At 43.6% G+C, this 16,015-nt stretch overlaps 1 protein-coding gene across 3 annotated transcripts in view; it reads left to right on the top strand.

The window, feature by feature from the left end:
• The window catches only part of LOC138089973 (nesprin-1-like), a 103,448-nt gene that overhangs the window by 69,875 nt on the left and 17,558 nt on the right, over window positions 1–16,015 (top strand). For 2 of the 3 annotated variants that reach the window (XM_068985553.1, XM_068985551.1), the window contains 7 exons: window positions 121–258; window positions 3,972–4,163; window positions 5,107–5,437; window positions 7,850–7,918; window positions 9,650–9,792; window positions 11,901–12,027; window positions 12,774–12,985. In XM_068985553.1, coding sequence (XP_068841654.1) covers window positions 121–258; window positions 3,972–4,163; window positions 5,107–5,437; window positions 7,850–7,918; window positions 9,650–9,792; window positions 11,901–12,027; window positions 12,774–12,985 — 1,212 coding nt within the window. The remainder of the gene's footprint in view (window positions 1–120; window positions 259–3,971; window positions 4,164–5,106; window positions 5,438–7,849; window positions 7,919–9,649; window positions 9,793–11,900; window positions 12,028–12,773; window positions 12,986–16,015) is intronic. The other variant, XM_068985552.1, reaches the window with a different exon arrangement.

The following is a 16,015-nucleotide window of genomic DNA, read 5'->3' as shown; positions in this document are numbered from 1 at the left end:
AAAACATTGTGGTGTTCTCATTGCTCATTGAGGAAATGACTTCCCAGGAGGAGGCTGGAATTGGTGGTTCCGTCTCAGCATGTGTCTGTGGCTTTTTCACTTCTGTTCTTTTCTCTCCAGCATTTCATTGGCCAGCGGGAGGAGTTTGAGACGGCACGGGACAGCATTCTGGTGTGGCTGACGGAGATGGATCTGCAGCTCACCAACATTGAGCACTTCTCTGAGTGTGATGTTCAAGCTAAAATAAAGCAGCTCAAGGTAATAGAATAATAGTGATTTTTTTTTCAAATTGGTATGCAAAGAGTCTGAAGAGGAAATGTTTTATAGATACTTTCATGAAGAGCATACTAAAGAACTGTTCTTTTTTGAAATTTTTATTTATTTTTTAATTGAAAGATAATTGCTTTACAGAATTTTGTTGTTTTATGCTAAATATCAGCATGAATCAGCCATAGATATACATATGTCCCCTCCCTCTTGAACCTTCCTTCCAGCTCCCTTCCCACCTGACCCCTCTAGGTTGCTACAGAGCCCCTGTTTCAGTTCCCTGAGTCATACGGCAAATTCCCATTGGCTATGTATTTTACATATGAGAATCTTTGCTTTTTAAAAATGTAGATCTTCTTGACTGAGAAGAAATTCAGAAAAAAGAAAAATATTAAAAATGAAATAAAGAGTATTATCAGGAGATACAACTCCCCTTAACCACATGCACTTTAAGTATGAACTTGATTTGCAAGGTTGTTGTTTTTGTTTTTGATGGTGGTTTTTTTGATTGGTTTCAAGCACTTTCAGATAGTTTGACTCCTAGGATCCAGACCAGTTCAACTGTCTTATATTGGAACTTCATTCCACACAGACTGCTTTCATAGGTGCCAAATTAATGTTTAAGTATATTTGGTATGTTTCATATATAATTCAAAGCCAGTGGTTAAACATTTTACTTCAGTTCAGTTCAGTCAGTCAGTCATGCTCAAAATTCTCCAAGCCAGGCTTCAGCAATACGTGAACAGTGAACTTCCAGATGTTCAAGCTGGTTTTAGAAAAAGCAGAGGAACCAGAGATCAAATTGCCAACATCTTCTGGATCTTGGAAAAAGCAAGAGTTCCAGAAAAACATCTATTTCTGCTTTCTTGACTATGCCAAAGCCTTTGACTGTGTGGATCACAATAAACTGTGGAAAATTCTGAAAGAGATGGGAATACCAGACACCTGACCTGCCTCTTCAGAAATCTGTATGCAGGTCAGGAAGCAACAGTTAGAACTGGACATGGAACAACAGACTGGTTCCAAATAGGAAAAGGAGTGTGTCAAGGCTGTATATTGTCACCCTGCTTATTTAACTTCTATGCAGAGTACATCATGAGAAACACTGGGCTGGAAGAAGCACAAGCTGGAATCAAGATTGCCAGGAGAAATATCAGTCACCTCAGATATGCAGATGATACCACCCTTATGGCAGAAAGTGAAGAGGAACTAAAAAGCCTCTTGATGAAAGTGAAAGAGGAGAGTGAAAAAGTTGGCTTAAAGCTCAACATTCAGAAAATGAAGATCATGGCATCTGGTCCCATCACTTCATGGGAAATAGATGGGGAAACAGTGGAAACAGTGTCAGACTTTATTTTGGGGGGTTCCAAGTTCACTTTCATGCATTGGAGAAGGAAATGGCAACCTACTCCAGTGTTCTTGCCTGGAGAATCCCAGGGACAGGGGAGCCTGGTGGGCTGTCGTCTATGGGGTCGCACAGAGTCGGACACGACTGAAGTGACTTAGCAGCAGCAGCAGCAAGATCACTGCAGATGGTGATTGCAGCCATGAAATTAAAAGACGCTCACTCCTTGGAAGGAAAGTTATGACCAACCTAGATAACATATTAAAAAGCAGAGACATTACTTTGACAACAAAGGTCCGTCTAGTCAAGGCTATGGTTTTTCCAGTGGTCATGTATGGATGTGAGACTTGGACTGAGAAGAAAGCTGAGCACTGAAGAATTGATGCTTTTGAACTGTGGTGTTGGAGAAGACTCTTGAGAGTCCCTTGGACTGGAAGGGGATCTAACCAGTCCATCCTAAAGGATATCAGTCCTGGGTGTTCATTGGAAGGACTGATGCTGAGGCTGAAACTCCAGTACGTTGGCCACCTCATGCAAAGAGTTGACTTACTGGAAAAGACTCTGATGCTGGGAGGGATTGAGGGCAGGAGGAGAAGGGGACGACAGAGGATGAGATGGCTGGATGGCATCACTGACTCAATGGACATGAGTTTGGGTAAATTTTGGGAGTTGGTGATGGACAGGGAGGCCTGGCGTGCTGTGATTCATGGAGTCTCAAAGAGTCGGACATGACTGAGCTACTGAATTGAACTGATTGATAGGACCAGATGCCGTGATCTTAGTTTTTTGAATGTTGAATTTTAAGCCAGCTTTTTCACTCTCCTCTTTCACTTTCACTAACCTGAAATATCAGTAACACCTCAGATACACTGATGATACCACCCTTATGGCAGAAAGTGAATAGGAACTAAAGAGCCACTTGATGAAAGTGAAAAAAGAGAGTGAAGCGTTTTACCTGGCGAGGGATATATATTAGATATGAGGATTCCCTAAAAGGAAGATTGTTTAACATCTTGAATAATATGCAATGAAGCTTATGAAATTTTCAACCCAAGATAAGATAGGATACGTAGACTTTTTTTATAAGAATTGTCATGTTGCCTTGGAGAAGAAAATGGCAACCCATTCCAGTATTCTTGCCTGGAAAATCCCATGGACAGACGGGCCTGGTGGGCTCCAGTGCAGGAGGTCACAAGAGTCGGATAGGACTTAGCAACTAAACCACCACTCATGGTGCCTGTGACTTTAAAGTTGTCATAATAAAACAAGGAAGTTACCTTTAATGCTGCTACTGCTAAGTCACTTCAGTCGTGTCCAACTCTGTGTGACCCCACAGACAGCAGCCCACCAGGCTACCCCGTCCCTGGGATTCTCCAGGCAAGAATACTGGAGTGGGTTGCCATTTCCTTCTCCAGTGCATGAAAGTGAAAAGTGAAAGTGAAGTCGCTCAGTCGTATCTGACCCTCAGCACTAGATTCTTCACTAGATTCTCAGAATAAGAAAATCATAAAATAGTCCCGGTAGTCTGACCAGCCTCTCCATCCTTCCCCGTCACCTCAACTCTCCCAAGTTGTTTCACAGATAAATACCTATTTAAAAGCTTCAGCAGGAAATTTCTACGAAGTGGTAGTTGAATCTTTTCTTTCTGGATTCTGGCAGGGTCATAGCATTTATTACCGCCCTCTTTCTCCCTTGGCAGTCTTTTTATTATTGGGCAATTTAAACTCTTCCAGAGTTTATTCTTGTGTTGAATTAAAATTTATCCCTTGAAACATGTTCCCTGAGGTTTAACTGTTTTGAATCATATAAAATAAGTCTATGGAATCCAGAATTACCTGTTTTTTCAAATAATTGCAGTTTTTCCTTCTTCTGTCCTGAAATAGTCAAATCCTCTGAGAAGAATTTGTGATAATTGTGATTTGGATGGTTTTTCTTACTCATGTTTGAAATTTTAGAAAACCTAAAATTTAAATATTGAGTAGAATTGTTTAAAATGCTGAATTAATTTCGGTGGCTCTCTATTGCTTGCCATTACTTTTCATCAGGGACAACCAGTGCTCTCAACTTTATGATGGGTTTGAATGTTTTTTCCTATGATTCTCTTACCCACACTGTCCATGGTGGTAAATTTTATTAGGCAAAGGCGCCTCTCTGGTCATGGAATTCTAATAATTCCATTTCTGCTTCCTGTTCTTATTTCAAAATTTTATGTCTTACTTTAGAAAGTAATAGCCTCTTGGCTTGTCTTTGTCTATGGTAAACTTAATATCCCCTACATGTTTTTTCTTAATATGTGTCTTAGAGTTACCTCATGTTTGTGTGAGTAATGAAAAATTAACATGAGCGGTGTGCTCCCTAGGCCTTCCAGCAGGAAATCTCGTTGAACCACAATAAGATTGAGCAGATAATCGCCCAAGGAGAACAGCTGATAGAAAAGAGTGAGCCCTTGGATGCGGCCGTCATTGAGGAAGAGCTGGACGAGCTCCGACGTTACTGTCAGGAGGTCTTCGGGCGCGTGGACAGATACCATAAGAAACTGATGCGCCTGCCTGTACGTGACACTGTTTTTTCATGGTCATGAAATCTAAAGAGAATTAATAATGTGAGATCAAGTAGTGTTGTTTAGTGGGTACTGGGCTCTAGAGCCAGAGTGCTTGGCTTCATATGGCTTGCCTTCGTTTCCTTAATGTAAACCTGGCTTAGTAACTGTACCTACCTCATAGAAAAGATTGCTTTGGGCATGGAATGAGTTTATATGTATATACATATAAACTGAACTGACATATATATATACACATATACATATATATATACACATGCACATACATGCATTTAAAGAGCTTAGAAGAGTACTTGGCACATATCTTCCGTGGAAGATCAGGAAGCTTCTAGAGGAAACAAGGGGGTAAAGGTGAGCAGTGTTAAACAGTGGCTCAACTGATGTCGTTATTTAGCTGAATTTATTTTTCTTTCCTTTTCCCTAATCGCTACCACAATCATAGCTCATTGTCAAGATGTTATTATTAGAATATTTGTCATCTTCTGTGATAAGGTGTATTTTCTATCTGGAATAGAAGGTGTAAAAGGACCAGGGTTTTATGTAAAAGACTAGGGTTTTATCCGTGATTCCCTTTGGCTCCTGACCTGTGCCATTCAGTACTTACTGTGTTGCACGTTAGGTACTAAGTTATCTTTATTTACAGTCTATCCTATTTAATCTTCTGTCAAGTTTTTGATGTAGGTCTTAATATTATCTCCATTTTACCAGCGATAAAACTGAGAATTTACTAGATTCACATATAAGGCATTTTGAAAAGTGCTCAGAAGATACTTATTTATTATTCGATGATAGGAAGTTTAAAATTAACCCTACCAAAACAGGGATGTGGTCCAGCCTGGCTTGGGTGCTGAGCATTGATGAGAGGCAGAGCACAGAGTGGGGAGGGGACCCGTTGACCGCTGCAGTAACAGGGCTGTCTTCGCCGCGTTTCTAGCTCCCAGATGATGAGCACGACCTCTCTGACCGGGAGCTGGAACTGGATGAGGCTGGAGCTCTGTCGGACCTCCACTGGCGGGACACCACGGACGGCGTGCTCTCCCCGCAGCCTTCCTCCAACCCCTCCCTCTCACTCGCCCAGCCCCTCCGGAGTGAGAGGTCTGGACGAGACACCCCCGCCAGTGTGGACTCCATCCCCCTGGAATGGGACCATGACTATGACCTCAGCCGTGACCTGGAGTCCGCCGTGTCCAGAACTCTGCCATCTGAGGACGAAGAGGGTCCAGAAGATAAAGATTTCTATCTCAGGGGAGCTGTTGGCTTATCAGGTGGGAAAGAGCTCCTCCTATGTGTATGCTAGCTTGAAAGAAAATACGAAGGAATGGATACTGTCCTGAAAACCCATAGGCTAAGCAGAATCATCTTCCTTCTCCCATCAGGGGAACTTGTACTCAATGGCATAATTGGATATTAACCTGATTCACAAATGCAAAATTGATATGACCACTGATTTATCCCACATATGCTTATAGTCTTACTATATGGCTGGCACTTTATAAGTACTGGAAATACACAGTTCCTTTTCTTTTCAAAGAGCTTACATTCTAGGGTGGTAGTGTGGTAGTGTGGAGATGGTTTATTCGCCAAGTCATGTCCAACTCTTTTTAATCCCATGGACTGGGGCCCACCAGACTCCTGTGTCCATGGGACTCTCCAGGCAAGAATACTGGAGTGGGTTGCCATTTCCTACTCCAGGGGATCTTCCCAATCCACGGGTCAAATCTATTTGCATCCCCTATTGCAGGCAAATTCTTTATTTCTGAGCTAGCAAGGAAGCCCTAACACTCTAGGGTGGAACGCAGACAAATAAGAAACACTTGTGTGAAACATTTAGTGCTGGAGTAGCAGGGTACAGACGGTGATGTGAAAACAGAGCCCAGGGGTGGCTGAGCCGGAGCTTTGGGGAAAGGCTTTAGAGGAGAGACCTGTGCTGAGACCTGCAGGGTGAGTAGAAGTCAGTCAGGAGGATGTGATGGTGTCCAGAGGAGAGGACAGCCATCAGCCTCAGCACCTTTAGTCACCTGGAGTTTGTCTAGAATGACAGGGCTGCAGCTTGAGAGGTGGAGAGTGAGCAAAGAGGAGATGGAAAGGCGAACCAGGGCCTGGTCATATAGCAACCTGTTTATCATGAAAAGCAGTTTTACCGTGAAGACCCTGGACAGTCACAGCAGGGCTCTAAGGAGGGAGGCAATGGGATCTGATGTCTGTTTCCAAAGAACCTGTCTCAACAATATCTAGAGAAGGGCACATTGAAAAAAAGGCCAGATGGAATCACTTTACAGTCCAGGACGCAGACGTGGTGATGGCCTGAACTAAGGAAGCAGCTCTGGGAATAGATGAAAGAGCTGTGAGAAATCATGAGACGGCTCCTGCATGGCTGATGGCTGATTGGATTGCAGTTGAAGTGATTTTTTCTGGTGTGAGCATCTTGGTAAAAGATGCAGGTGGTCCTAGGCTCTGAGGACCATGAGTAGGAGAGAATGTTCTGGGTGGCTGTGGAGCCACGGGGTCAGGGCAGTGAGAGGTGGGAGGCAGTGAGTTCCTCTGTGCATGTCCTGAACTTGAGATGCTGAGGCCTATCCCACAGGAAAAAGCCAGCAGTGGATGGCTGCATGGGTCAGGAAACAGAAATGTAGATTAGATAGTTATCCACATGTCAGTGGTCCGCAAGGAAAGGAAGGAGACCACACAGGAAGGGTGTACAAAGGGAAACAAGACATATGAAACCTCAGGAACCACGTACAGTGAAGGGGTGGACAGAGAAAGAGGAGCATTTTAAGAAAGGTGAGTCTAAATAGAATAAATAACCAGAGGCCAATTTGTAGCCCTTATAAACGCACCTCACACATTTCCTAAAAGACAGTTTCTGCTTTTTCTTTGTGTGATGGTTCACATTTGGATTCCCAAGGGGCTGACACTGTACAGAAAGAAAATGATTTCTCTCCTTTCTATTTTGTTTTTACAGTGCAGCCTAATAGCTAAGCATTTTGCATCTAAAGCAGAAATACTCAATATGCAGTCCCTCAGCCACACGTGACAGCTGAGCACTGAAATGCGACTGTGCAGATGGGTACTTGCTGCGTCCAGTGCACTTTCACAAACACACAGAATTCAAAGGCTTAGCACAGAGCAAGTGTGTCAGATATTGATAATAGTACTTTTGTTGATTACATGTTATACATTAGACTCATTGATTTAGTAAAATTAAGTATTGAATTTATTTTCATCCCTTGACTTGTCACTGTGGCCCTTAGACTCTTTAAAACAATGTATGCCATTTCTGTTGGACAGCACTGCTCTAGAACCTGTATGGATTGCAATTCCAGATATGCCACTACTAGCTGTTGAAACTTGAATGAGTAACAATTCCCCTGGGCCTCAGTTTTTTTCATCAATAAAATGAGAATAACACTTCCACATACCCTGTAGGGTTTCTGAGGATAAACGAGTGCCCAGAACATCGCCTGGCTCATAAAACACTCTCCATCAATGAGAGCCTTTATTATGATTTATTTCAGGAACCCTTTGGTGGTCAGACTCAGACTTCTCTGTATGTTCAAGAATTATCGGCCCAGAATGATTAATTTCCTTTTTTCCCTCTAGGAAAGTTATTTTCTTGCCATCAGGGGATCCAGGTTTCCAGACCTTAGCTGTCAACTTAGACTGTGCTCTTTTTGCAGATGTAGTGATCCCTGAAAGTCCCGAGGCCTATGTTAAACTCACAGAAAGTGCAATCAGAAATTCCTCTGGTAGGCACCAAAGCCAAAGCAGACCTCCCCTGCTCACCTGTAACCAGCCTTCTCCTCTCCGAGCACCTCTACCTGCCCTCTCACAGCTCTGTGCCACAAGCATGTTAAGGCAGAACCTTCTTCTCTGACTGCCGTCTCAGAAACAGAAACCCAAACCACTTGGTTGATCCACACCAAGAGTAAAACTTCAGTGAAAGTGAAAATGTTGGTCGCTCAGTCATGTCCCACTCTTTGTGACCCCGTGGCCTATAGCCCGCCAGGCTCCTCTGTCCACGGAATTCTCCAGGCAAGAATACAGGAGTGGGTAGCCATTCCCTCCTCCAGGGGATCTTCCCTGGGTCTTCCCAGGGATCAAACCTGGGTCTCCCACATTGCAGGCAGATTCTTTACTGCCTGAGCCACCAGGGAAGCCCATAGCTTCAGTAAGCAAGTGCAATAAAACAGCCATTCCACTTGCGAAATCGTAGTCACTCTCAGTAAGCATGAACTATGATGCCCATTAATGGCAGAAAATAGGAGATGGAAACACTAGTCTTAGCATTGGTGCTGTAGCTCCCTACTTGGTTGTAACAGCTCTGACTTTATGACTTCAAGGAGGAATTGCAGACCCACCACTGGCTGGGGAGTCAGGGCTCAGGGATTCTGTCCCAAGTTCCCTAGCTTCTAGGTGGGACTCCAGGCACATTGTATCTTCCTGATCTCTGGGGGCCCATAAAAGACAAAGGGTGAATCAGGCATTCAGCTCCAATTAGGCTCTCGCTGTAGACAGACTGTAGTTCAGAGTCTGTACTCTGGAGGACAATGGAGAGAACAGGGCTGGACCCTGGTGACAGGATGTTGACTCGTGAGATTATTAGTTTACACTTACATTTCTGCAGAAAAGCAAAAGGATGGGAAATAAAGTCTCATTACTAAACTGGTGACTACCTGAGACACTTCTTCCAGGTGCATTTAGGCCTTCTTTCCAGAAGAGAATTAATAAAGCTTACTAACATTTACTGTGCTTTCACCCTGTGCTAGCTTCACTCTGACGGTCATATTCTTGTTGAGTTCAAAGACTGTACCGCACACGCACACACAAATTTCCAAAACAACGTCACGTCTCTCAAGGGAGGTAAGCCAGGAGTTCTAAGCTCTGAGTGAGAGCGCACCTGGATGGAAATGCTCCAGTTTTCGCTTTCTCCTGATTTTGTGTCAAGTTTCAGACAAAAGGAAGTGATTCCTAGCGTGGCTCCTCCGCACATACCTTTGCTCGGCTCACGCGAAGTCTTGCCTTAGGTGGAAGATGCAGCCACCTGGGACTGCAGGGCACCATCTTCTACTGAGATGCAGAAAGGAAAATAAGATGGTGTGACTTTCTGTTTGATAAGTGACTGCAGAGAGAGCCTGAGACGTAACTGACTCCCAGTTATTGGGCAGCAGAAGGGACCACCTGCAGTTTTGAGAATGGCCCTCCCCAACTCACAGCGTGCAGATTTAAGAGGAAGCAGACCCACAGGCTGTGAGAACCTACTGTGTGGCCCCTGGGGCAGCGCCCAGTCAGCTCGGACTCCTGGTCAAGCACATTCATCAGTCTAGTCATTTGAACTCCTAACCCACCAGCATGTCAGTACTAAATGTGTCTTACGATCACCCACACACTTGCCATCTCTCTGCTGCCCTGCCTGTAGCATTTCTTAACCATCCCCTCGAATGTCAAGCTTATCGAGATTCTCATGATTGGCGCTGCAGGGGACCCTGGTGCCTTGGAGTCACAGATCCGACAGCTGGGCAAAGCCTTGGATGACAGCCACTTTCAGATGCAGCAAACGGAGAATATCATCCATAGCAAAACGCCCACAGGACCAGAGCTAGACTCTGGCTACAGAGGCTACGTGAGTATCCGGGCCCTTCTTGATCCTCACACATACCTGGTGATCACAGCTGTGTGACAAAGAACCATCTGTTTGTGGCATGAGGTCTGTGTCCGCTCTCCACATACCAAGCTGCCCTTGAACTCATAGGTGTGTGTGTGCAAAACAAAGCCCTGTTACCAGGTTACCTTTGGTGCAAAAGTGGTCTGTGCTCAGACCCCTGATCTACCTTAAGAACCAGCCTGTTCCTTCACACAGAGAGCTGAAAGTGAAAGTGTTAGTCAGTCAGTCAGTCAGTCAGTCAGTCGTGTCAGACTCTTTTTTTGACCCTGTGAACTGTAGCCTGCCAGGCTCCTCTGTCCATGGGATTCTCCAGGCAAGAATACTGGAGTGGGTAGCCATTCCCTTTTTTAGGGGATCTTCCTGATCCAGGGGATCGAATCCAGATCTCTTGTGAAATCTTTTCACAGATTGCTTTGGCCCCGGAAGGTGATTAGGCATTCTTTCAAATTCAGTTAATGATTTTCTGACCAAGGTTATGCTCGGAGCAGCAGATTTCGGCTGGTATATTGCTAACATGGAATGGGCTTAGTTCTTTTCCTGGGTGTCTTTCGAGTCACTTGATGATCCTGGGACTTTTTTATTCTCTTGTTTGTTCTCTCATTCTGGGGAAAAAAATTCTGACCAAGGAGATTTGGAGAGAAGATGGCAAGAGATTGTGTGTATTACCAGTTCCATTTTTGAAGCTTTTTGTAAAGTATGTAATAGCTTTGCTCTGTTCAAGTTACTGACAGAATAACTTCCCAGAGAAATACTCAGAGAATTACCTGTTTTCTTACGCATACTTAAGCAAGAAGATTTGAAAGTAAATCTCTTCAAGGCCTTCTGTCATGTCTTTTCACACCCTAAAGACTGCCTTGTAAAAGGAAGGAAAAATTAATTTCCCTAAGCCTAATGACAATTCACACGTACTGCTTTTTTGAAACCAGGGGAGAGAACCTTTTATGTTGACGTTAACATCCTCACAGTCAAAGAAGAGTAATTAATTAATCATGAGTTTACTTCCTGTTCAATTTGGCCTCTTATCCTGACTTCTATTATAGTGAAATCTCCTTTTGAAAAATATAATACAGTTTCACAATGAGTGTGCTGAAATCACTGAGATTATACTTAACACCAATCAAAAGCAATCAAAGTAACTTAATAGCAACGTGATTTGGTAAAGGCTTTGAAAGAAACCGTTATGATCGGTGTAGCAGGCGTGCCTTGAAGTGATTTGTTCCTTTAGTCTTTGAATATGTGCATGATATTAAATATGGAGTTGGAAGCTTTTCTTTTGATGTCAAAATTTATTCCCTTAGTATCCATTAAGCATTGCTTAGATTTTCTCATGAAACAGCTGGTGTTAATATTGTTTTATTCTTTTAAGCATTTTAATTACTTAATGCAAATAGATGCCCCTGTGAGATTTGTGGTAATATCACTGTTCCCACACTTCAGTTTAAGAAAAAGGGAGCAGCTTGCCAAAGACAATATGTTATATTGCCAGCTGGGGGCTCTGAGTGTTAGATCCCAGATCGATTTAGTCTGTTTTGATTCATAAATTTTAAAAGAAATTGGGAGGACTTGTGCAAAACCATGTGTGCCAAGTGTATCTTCAAGGCATTGCTTTGTGTAAATATGAATGAGTCACATGTTTTAGAAGCATGTTTTTGAACTTGACTTTTTTGTTTCCAGCAGAGCAGCTTACTCTTTTTTTTTTTTTTGGCTGTGCGGGGTCTTCATTGCTGCAGAGCCTTTTCTCTAGTTGTGGTGAACGGGGCTACTCTGTAGTTGGGGTGCAAGGGTTTCTCATTGCCGTGGCTTCTCTCGTGGAGTACAGACTCTAGAGCTGTAGACTCCGGGATCCTCCCAGACCAGAGATGAAACCCATGTCTCCTGAATCGGCAGGCAGATTCTTTACCACTGAGCCATCAGGGAAGCTAAGAGCAGCTTACTCTTTACAGAGAGGCAGCACTTAGCCACTGTCCTTTTTGAGGAACTCCAAAGATATTTTCCCCAGGATCTCTTGCACTCATGACAGCTTGAGACTTTTGTGACAAGGAAGCCTCTTTTCTGTGTCTAAACAGATGAAACTGCTGGGTGAATGCAGCGGCAGCATAGACTCAGTGAAAAGACTGGAACACAAGCTGACCGAGGAAGAGGACCATTTTCCTGGCTTTGTTAACTTGAATAGCACTGAAACCCAAACAGCTGGTGAGTGAGTTGTGCTCTATTCAGGACAGAGTGAAATAAAAAGATCTCAGAACGCTTTGATGCCTCTGAGTTCCACTGTGTTGCTTACCTCAATCTATACAATTCTGTCCTGAGAACTTTCCTCCAGGTTACAAGGATCTCTGGGGACAGAACAAGAAGGTGAAAAGTATCACAGTGGTTTTTCCCCATGTCCCATTTATTTTGAAGCATCATCTTTGAATCACTAGTCAGGAATCTTCTATATACATGCCCAGTGGTCTCAGAGGTCTATTGCAGAAAGAAACTAAGAACTGAAAGTTATCTTCACCAGCTTTATTGTTGTTGTTGTTTTTAATATTTCTGTATGTATTTATTTTGGCTGCCCCAGGTCTTAGCTGCAGCATGCAGGATCTAGTTCCCTGACCAGGGATCGAACTCAGGCCACCCTGCGCTGGGAGCAGGGAGTCCTAGCCACTAGACCACCAGGAAAGTCCCGATGTTCACTCACTTTAATGCTATCCCTTCATAAATCTCTTTACAGTGTTAAATCTTATGTAGCTTATTTTTTCTTCCCCATCATTGTTAAAAATTCAGATAGGAAAAATACAGCCACTGTACTGTTACTTACAGCTGACAGCAATAGGAATGCCCAGTGGCGTTACTTTCTTTTCTGTTTTAGAGTTAGCTCCCGTCGGTTTCAAGCATTTCCTAAACATTCCGCATGGAGGAAAACTCCTCACTCTCATGTGCGTGTCCTGTCTTGCCAGGTGTGATTGACCGCTGGGAACTCATCCAGGCAGAGGCCCTGAGCAAGGAGCTGAGGATGAAACAGAAGCCCCAGAGGAGGCAGCAGTTGGACTCTGATCTGAACAGCGTTCTGACCTGGCTGCGGGAGATGGAGGGCGACCTGGAACAGCTTCAGCGCCTGCAGCTCAGCACCGACATCCAGTCCATCACGCTCCAAATCCAGAAGCTGAAGGTAGCTAGCTGCCCTCAGCCTTTCCCATGGCGCCAGACAGAAAGCGGCCCCGTGGAATGCCCAGTCAGATGAAAAAAACCAGCCCTGGCTGTTACACACTCACATAGCAGTGGGCCAGTGGTTGGTGGAAATGGACATGAATGTTTCCCCAGCCATCCCGAGTCAGAGTGTTCCTAGGAAGGCTTGGAAGGGTTAAGAGCTGGATTTAATTGCAGAACCAGCCCCATAAAAATGTGTGTGTGTCTTAGTTGCTCAGTCACATCCAACTCTTTGAGACCTCATGGGCTGTAGCCCACAGGCTCCTCTGTCTGCGGAATTTTCCAGGAAAGAATACTGGAGTGGGTGGGTAGCCATTCCCTTCTCCAGGGGATTGTCCCGACCCAGGGATCCGATGCGTGTCTCCTGCATTGCAGGTGGATTCTTTACCATCTGAGCCACCAGGGAAGCCCCTCATGAAAATAATTATGATTTAATGACCAGTTAAAATTGCGTAAAACCTCCAGGTACCTCTGGGACCTAGTTAACCTCTTTTAAGGCAAACACAGCTAAGGCCAGGGTCCTACAAGTCTTATCTAGAGCTGGAGAGGAAGCCCCTCCTAGATGGTATACATGTGAGTTTGTGGAGACCTAAGGAAGCCGCTTGTCATCTTGGAATCAGCAGAACTTCTGAACTAGATTATGATAGTGGCAGAAGCAATTTTCAGTGTAATGAATCCAACTAAACAAAACCTGTGGAGTAATCCTGCTAAAACACCTGACATTTCTATTTGATTTTGACCTTGTTGGGTGTAGTACAGAAGATAACCTTCTCTAACTCCCTCTCTAGATCTTAAAAATCCTCCTCAGCCCAGCTATTGAGATGCATGTGTGGAGACTTTTGTAAGCATACTATGGATGGAGAGCTCAATGTCTTCTTAATAGCTCTCTTGGTCCTGCCTTTTTGTTTGGAGAACGTCAAGCTGTGCTCTTCCTCAGATGTAGCTACTGGGCCCTCTAGACTCAAGGATTAAGCAAAGCACATTGCCTTTGTGTCTCCCTGGTTTCTGTGTATGCTGGTTTTCTTTGGGGCTGATGTTTTTCTGCCTTGTTTTAGCTGTTATTTCGTTTTAAATTTTCAAACAGTGAAATGAGTCTTCCCGACCACTGCTCAGACTTCTTATAGAGTAGCCTCTGTACCAGCTCCATCAATTTCAAGATGAAGCATCAGATGGGAGATGCAATTTATATTCTCTGGATTACATTTTTTTTTTTAAGAGTGCTTAAATTTCTTGAGTGTCTCTCCAGGAAAATGTAAGGCAGTATTGCATTATAATCAGTTCCTTAAAAGGTTGATGAAGCAAACACTGGCCAGAATCTGAGGCCTAAGTGAGATCAGAGTGGAAAAATTGAGACCTTGAAAGTCTCCCTACATGATAAGAAAAAGCCACCGTCTTATGCATCCCTCCTCTATCTTTCCTGTCTGTTTTCTGAGGATAAATATGTGGAATAACCTAGTACTTTCTACAATATTTGTGGATTTTTATGCTGTTTCTGTGGTTGACTCTATATCATGGCATGTTAAGAATCCACTTAAAAGTGAAAATTAAGACAAGTTGGAAACATAACAAATGGTGAGAATGATACGAAAATGTAGCCTGGGTAGATGTGATCTATAGGGTCACTGACTCTACTTTGATCTGGGAACATTCAAACAGTACCAAGATATTCAGTGATTAATGTATAACCTTGTACTCAAGTTCTTGAAATTTAGTTCTAGATTTTGGGGAAATACACACAGTAACACATCAGTCACCCATTTGTTTTTGTTTTGTTTTTTTGTGAAACCAAGCTAAATTTGTTAGCTGATGAAATACTATTTATTCTCTTTATCATCTCAAAAAATCTGGCCTGTGGCAAAGGCAGTGTTCTCAGGCTGTGGACCACTGACTGTCGGTGCCTGTGAAGTCAGAACAGCTGGAGGCCAGGGCCTAGGAATCTGCTTTCTTACCAAGCGGCACATTTCATACCTATGCGCACAACGTTGAGCAGCGTTGTTTTCAGCAGCTAAGTCATGTCTGCTTCTTTGCAGAAGCAGACCCCATGGACTGCAGCACACCAGGCTTCCCTGTCCTCACTATTTCCCAGAGTTTGCTCAAACTCATGTCCATTGAGTCTATGATGCCATCCAGCCATCTCATCCTCTGTCACCCTCTTCTCCTCTTACCCTCAATCCTTCTCAGTCTTTTCCAGTGAGTTGGCTCTTAGCATCAGGTGGCCAAAGTATTGGAGCTTCAACTTCAGCATCAGTCCTTTCAATGAATATTCAGGGTTGATTTCTTTTAGGATTAACTGGTTTGATCTCCTTGCAGTCCAATGGACTCTCAAGAGTCTTCTCCAGTACCACAATTCAAAAGCATCAGTTCTTTAGCACTCAGACTGCTTTATAGTTCAACTCTCACATCCATACTGGACTACTGGAAAAACCATAACTTTGACTATATGGACCTTTGTTGGCAAAGTGATATCTCTGCTTTTTAATATGTTGTCTAGGTTTGCTACAGCTTTCCTTCCAAGGAGCAAATGTCTTTTAATTTCATGGCTGCAGTCACTGTCCACAGTGATATTCGAGCCCAGTGAGTAGCATTAGTCTACTGAAATGGAATTTGTATGCTGGATCTAAGAGCACATTTCCTGCTGCTCAGAACTGTTGGACGATGCTGTGTTTGGTTTGTTTTGGTTGGTTTGTTGTTGGACTCCCGTGATAGGGGCTGAGTTCATCGTACTCTTTAGTTCACTGCCCAGGATCATCTTTGCTTCCTGCAAAGTTCCTTTTTTTATTTATCTATCCCTTTTCTCCCACTGTTTCTTCATCCCCATTCCTCAAACCCATAGCAACCATTCCAAAATTTTAATCTTCTTTTTTCACATGTATTCCTGAAAAATGTGGATTCGTGTGTGCACAATGTACTTTAAATTGCCGAAGTGCTGTTCTGTAACCTATAGCAATCTGTTTATGACTCCTTCACTTACAACTATATCTTCTTAAGACCC

The sequence above is a fragment of the Capricornis sumatraensis genome, chromosome 13 (assembly GCF_032405125.1).
Source record: "Capricornis sumatraensis isolate serow.1 chromosome 13, serow.2, whole genome shotgun sequence".
NCBI classification, from domain to species: domain Eukaryota; kingdom Metazoa; phylum Chordata; class Mammalia; order Artiodactyla; family Bovidae; genus Capricornis; species Capricornis sumatraensis.
This window is presented reverse-complemented; position numbering and strand designations above follow the sequence as displayed.